The sequence below is a fragment of the Mus caroli genome, unplaced genomic scaffold (assembly GCF_978045245.1).
Source record: "Mus caroli unplaced genomic scaffold, Mus_caroli_1 scaffold_12, whole genome shotgun sequence".
Lineage (NCBI taxonomy): Eukaryota > Metazoa > Chordata > Mammalia > Rodentia > Muridae > Mus > Mus caroli.
In genome coordinates, this window is record NW_028227267.1 from 11,185,767 (window position 1) to 11,191,766 (window position 6,000).

At 48.9% G+C, this 6,000-nt stretch overlaps 1 protein-coding gene across 10 annotated transcripts in view; it reads left to right on the forward strand.

Annotated features, from left to right (window-relative positions):
* The window catches only part of Fam3d (FAM3 metabolism regulating signaling molecule D), a 29,268-nt gene extending 25,020 nt beyond the window's left edge, over window positions 1-4,248 (forward strand). For all 10 annotated transcript variants that reach the window (XM_029469116.2, XM_021182457.2, XM_021182459.2 and 7 more), the window contains 2 exons: window positions 981-1,107; window positions 3,828-4,248. In XM_029469116.2, coding sequence (XP_029324976.1) covers window positions 981-1,107; window positions 3,828-3,917 — 217 coding nt within the window. In that variant the 3' untranslated portion in view covers window positions 3,918-4,248. The remainder of the gene's footprint in view (window positions 1-980; window positions 1,108-3,827) is intronic.
* The last annotated feature ends 1,752 nt before the right edge of the window (window positions 4,249-6,000 follow it).

Below are 6,000 nucleotides of genomic sequence, written 5' to 3' on the forward strand. Positions count from 1 at the left end.
GGAGAGTGAGTTCAAATACCCAGAACCGACATCCGTGATAGGTAGACACTGTAGCCAGCCTGTAATTCTAGCCTCTGAAGGCCAAACCAACAGATGACCAGAGCAAGAAGGTTAGCCAAACGAGCCATATAAGTGAGTTCTGTATTTGACTGAGAAACCCTGACTCAAAAGAATAACTTGAAAGAATGATTGAGAAATATTCTTGACATCAGCCTTGGGCTAACACACATACACATGCATATGCATATATGTATATACACAGACACACACACACACATTCTGTGCACACATGCAATCGTACATGTACATGTGTGTACATACATATTTAAGAAGAAGAAGAAATCCACTTGTGCTACATACTAACTGCACACTGTATGGCCCCATTAAAATCAGATGATTTAATGAATGTTGTAGCCAACTTGGCGTGTGTAAATATCTAACTCACCTAACAACACGTCTCTTAGAATGGATCCCATCATTAAACAACTCATGACCATGTTAAAATGTTTATGACGGTTCTGCCAGACAAGAAGGGTAAGCTCCACCTTTTAGTTAGATCTTTGCGATGCCCCGTGCTTTCTAGAGAAGCATGTAGTGCCTATAACAGAGCAGTACTGTTCAAACACTCTCCCAGCCACCCAAAGCTCTGCTGGAAAGTCTCAGACCCCAAGCCCAATCCCAGTGAATTTTGAAGCCAGGTGCTACAGGTCCTGTGGAGAGAGGGGCCGGCCATTGGGAACCTCACCCTGGTCCCACCTCCCACCAATGTCTGCAGTCTCACCCAAACTGTTTTCTCTCTCTCTCTCTCTCTCTCTCTCTCTCTCTCTCTCTCTCTCTCTCTCTCTCTCTCTCTCTCTCTCTGTCTCTCTCTCTCTCTCTCTCTCTCTCTCTCTCTGTCTCTCTCTCTCTCTCTCTCTCTCTCTCTCTCTCTCTCTCTCTCTCTCTCTCTCTCTCTCTCTCTCTCTCTCTCTCTCTCGCAGAATGAACGACAAAATCAAGATGCTTTTCTCCAGCCTGGGGAGTTCCTACGCCAAGCAGCTGGGCTTCCGGGACAGCTGGGTCTTTGTAGGTGCTAATGACCTCAAGAGTAGAAGCCCGTATGAGCAGGTGGGTTCCCGGCTGCCTCCCCATCTGAGTGAGGGGTAGGTGGACCAGGAGCTTCAGGGGATGGAAAGACAATAACTCACATAGGTTGTATTGATGGTCAGAGACTCTCTACAGAACCAGCGTGCAACACTGCCCAACTGCTCAAAATTCACCTCAGTTTTGGGTGGTCCGACTGACCAAATTCCAACAGGAAGCTACCTTGCAAGAGGTGGCTCATATATGAATTTATAAGTGCCCAAAAAGAGAGGACAAAAGGGGGGAAAGAAGGAAGATGACACTAAATTGAAGTGGAAGAAAGAAAGAAAGAAATCTTGAGAAAAAGCCATGTTGGGGTAGGGAAAGGTGGGGAGCTAAATACCTGGCTTCTGGTCCCAGCTGTGACCTTGACAAGCCCGTGTTCCCCAGGCCTTTCATCTCACCAGTAAAGGGAAGAGTTTTGGAGCTGTGAGGCTTTGAGTGCCCCTGGGAGCTCCCGATGGAGATTATAGCCTTGTACCAGGAAGGGAACAACAGCAGCCCAGCACATGGAAAGAAGTACTGAACTCTATGGCCATGGCCTGAGGGTGGCCCTGAGCACGGGGGTCTAGGAAACTCCAGTGTGGAGTTTGAAGAATACTCAGAGAATGGAGGGGGGATAATGAGAGTTTGAAGGCTCCAGAGACAGTTAGACCTTTACCCCCATTCTGTACACTGCAGCCTGGAGCAATCGGAGAAACCTAGAACTGACCTGTCCTTCCCAGCACCACCCACATCTCAATGGGAGCTAAGGGTTAATGGTGCTACACCAAAGACTTTGTAGACTCAAAAGGAAAGTGCTGGGGACCCATGAGGGGCACATGCAAGACAGTGGCAGGATCCAGCCCACAGTAAGCACTCATTCTGCATATGCCAAGCAAGTTGCTGGCTGGGACCCATCTATCATGCAGTTAAGCAGATACGGTTATCATCTTAGCACATGTGTGAGATACCACAGGCATGGAGAGCTCAGGCCTCAGAACAACTGTGAGAGGCAGCACACTTGTCACAGGGGTTTGCCCAGCTTCACAAAGATGTCCTTGTCTCTCAGGAAGCCTTGCCAGAAGCAAAAAGAGCACCAGGGAAGAGAGCCGGAAGGCAGAGAGGATGCCTATGTGATGATGAGACAGCACAGCAGCCCAGATGTGTAGAGACTGAAATGCAGGCAGGGCTGAGAAGACAGTGCAGAAGCAGGGCTCAACTCTGGGAGGAGGGCCACTGAGGCTGTGTCCTCGACTGGACAGTGCTGGCTCATATATTTGTGATTCTATAAAGACATATTCACATTAGAAATTGTGATATGCTCTTACATCTGTGCTGTGATGAAGATTTGAGAGAACAATGTAAAGGGCAGATTTGCTTTGGTTCTCACTCTCAGAGGCTTCAGCCCAACTTGGCAGGGCAAAGCAGCCCACCTTGTGGAGGCCAGGAAGCAGAGAACAGATGCCTGGGCTAGCGGCTCTCGCTTTTCTTTCTGTCTTTTCCTTTCTTTTTTTTTTAAGATTTTTTTATTTTATGTATGTGAGTACACTGTAGCTGTACAGATAGTTGTGAGCCTTCATGTGGTTGTTGGGAATTGAATTTTTAGGACCTCTGCTCACTCTTGTCCAAAGATCTATTTATTATTATACATGAGTACACTGTAGCTGTCTTCAGACACACCAGAAAAGGGCATCAGATCTCATTACAGATGGTTGTGAGCCACCCTGTGGTTGCTGGGATGGGAATTGAACTCAGGACCTCTGGAAGAGCAGTCAGTGCTCTTACCCACTGAGCCATCTCTCCAGCTCACGGCTCTCACTTTTTCCTCCCTCTATCCAGGTTCCCAGTCTATGAATGGAGTGGCTTGAATTAATAACTTCCTCCTTCACTAATCCTTTCTTGAAACACTTGCACAGATATATCCAGAGGAGTATTTTACACTCCTAGACTCTTGTCAGTCCAGCTAATGGGCAATCAAAATCAGCCATCACCCAAATTTAGAAATCAGGCCTAGTTCAAGATGACCTAAGCTTGGAGAAGATAGGGAAGAATGTCCACAGCCTCTGGGTGAGAATGCAGGGCCTGGACTGGGCTCCAGCACACAGGACAGTGGGCGGAGCTAAGGCTGCACTGGCCAAGCAGGTCCACTTTCTTCCTCCTTGTAAGGAAGGGTCCATATCCATCAAGAGCAGATGACCATGAAGCAAGCCCCCAGTGATGTCCTATGTCCCCATACTGGGAACATTAGAGAAATCACATGGAGAATTTCCCACACAAAGTGGCACTACCTCTCCATGCCTCAGTTTCCCCCACAGAATGGAACAGTATGCACTTCCCAGGACTGTTGTGCAGATTAACTACATAAAGCAGCTTGGGACAGTGCTAAGCATGCAGCAAAGGCTCACTGTTATGATCCCCCTTCTCCATGCTGTTTCTGTCATGGTTTGGGATTCTATGGGAGGTTAGTGGGGGCTTTGGAGGAGAGCGGCAGCTCTCCATGCTTTCCCAGTCCTTGATGAGCCTGTGGGGTATAGTAGGCTCTGACCCCATTGCTGAGACCCAGAGCAAGTTGTGGTCTTGCCCTGAGCTTCTGGCCCCATCTGTAAAATGGGGCTATGGCAGAGTAAGTGAGCCCTCTGAGACTCAAAGTGCAAATGCTTTCTCCATGAGTCCTAGACAGCCTTGGCCACTGACTGTCTGAAACATCTCTCTTCTCTCCCTAGTTCTTAAAGAACAACCCAGAAACAAACAAATATGATGGATGGCCAGAGTTGCTAGAGCTGGAGGGCTGTGTGCCACGGAAAGTAATGTAGGGTGGCCTAGGGAGCTGAAGAAATGCCCAACTGACTTGAGAGCAGAACCCAGGAGTGCTGGGTCTATGCTGGCAGGAGCTGACTGGAAGGAAGAAAGAAGCCATATGGGACTCTCTGATCACCCCCTGCACACAGTGACTCACTTCCCCTCTAAGGAAGCAACAGCCTCCCACTGCCCCAATAGTGACCATCTTGAGGATGGGCGGCCATGGGGCCTGTGGAACCGGCTGTGGTGGAAAGAACAAGACCTTCCAAAAATGCCATGGTTGTCTCCAGAAGGACTGGCTGCCTACACTTACTTGAGCAGGATTAAATTCTATTTTTGCTGATTTTGAACGTTTCCAATCTCTCCCATTGCTGTGATTCTCCCTGGGAACATACTGGTCTAGTCTCAGTTAACAAGGGTCCTGGTCTGGACAGGTAGGAGACAGCTCATTTGGCAGCTGGGATGGAGCTTGGAGCCTAGTTTCCTGGAATTTTGGTCAGGCAGGAATGAACTTGGTTCTCAAGATGGACAGGAGCAGGGGAGCCTAGAAGACAGGGCACACAGACCGTCATCTTGATGCGCCCTTTTAAGGCAAGCCAGAGCTGGAGCAAAAGAGGAAGGGAAAATGTCTGCAGTAAACAGGTATCTAAACATCTGCCTGGCTTTGGGGTCCCGAGAGGCAGAATCTGAAGGAAGCATGCAGGACAGGCATTGTGTTTGGGGTAGGGGACGGCCAATCAGGGGTGTTATCAACCCTACTACTGGAGACTAGAGTGAGCTCCCACCATGAACTTTGGGACTCTGTAGAGCACACCCCACAGAGATGGCATCCTTCAGACTTGGTGAGGGGGTGCTGGTGGTGTGCATCCCTGGACACTTCTTATCCACCCCATGCAGGGACAAGAGGCCACCTGTGTCTGCACAAGGGGTCAGTGGCCAAACGATGTCAGTGCCAGCTGACAAGTAGGTGCAATGAAGAAGAATAATCAAAAGACATGCATGGTGATAAGACTATGGATTAGGGTCTCTGAGAGGGTCCAGTTCTCAGGTTCTAGACCAGTGATTCTCAACCTGTGGGTCATGACCTCTTTAGGGGGGTCACATATTAGATATTCTGCATATAAGATATTTATATTTTGATTCATAACAGTAGCCAGATTATACTTAGGAAGTCTCAATGAAATGATTTTATGGTTGGGGTCACTACAACATGAAGAACTCTATTAAAGGGTCACAGCATTAGGAAGGTTGAGAAGCACTGCTCTAGGTCAGATCCTAGAGGTGCGCATAGAATTGTGTGCTGAAGACTTCGAGCTTTACTGGGTGAGAGCCCCAGTCTTGAGTGGTTTCTAAGTCCTGGGCACAGGGAAGACTTTACACGGGACAAAGGCCCGGTGAAGAGAAGACGTTGGGAACCCTGGACCAGGGGCCATGGTGATGTGAGACACAAGCGCCAGTGTGAGAGCCTTGAGCAAGCTGAGCTGAGGAAGGAGATACCTGTCCAGCCATTCCAGTAAGCGCCTCTGTTCCAGACCACCCTAGAAGGTCTTCAGACCTCATAAAACCCCTGTACCCACACCAGTACAGTGCGTCAGAAACCCACCATGGGAGGAACATGGCAGCCAGTTTTCATGAACACCTTCATGAACACATTCCTGAAAAGGCATACTTACAACGAGCAAAGATACCCTATAAGATTTAAAAGGAGCCAATAAAGTCTCCAAAAAGCAAGTTCATGGCTAGAGTATGGAACTTGGCAGACAGCCCTTAGCAGTGGTCACTAGTTTCAAAGGACCTGGGTGGCCATCTGGGTGTATGTGAAGACACTGTGCACATTACACAGGATACCAGATGAATTTGAGACCATGTAACCAGCTTAGAACTGAGTAAGGAGACTCCCTGGGATGAAGGGGCTTGGCGAGGCAGCAGAGGAGGGGGAACAGCACTACTGCATCCAGGTCCCCTCACCTATGATGGCTTCAAATGGTAGCATCCACAGGAGCCCTCTGTAGAGAGCCTAGGAGTCAGTTAGCAGCAGTGGAACGGAGAGGTGTGTGTTCGGATGGGCAGACCTGTCTGTGAGCAAAGCCTGGGAGG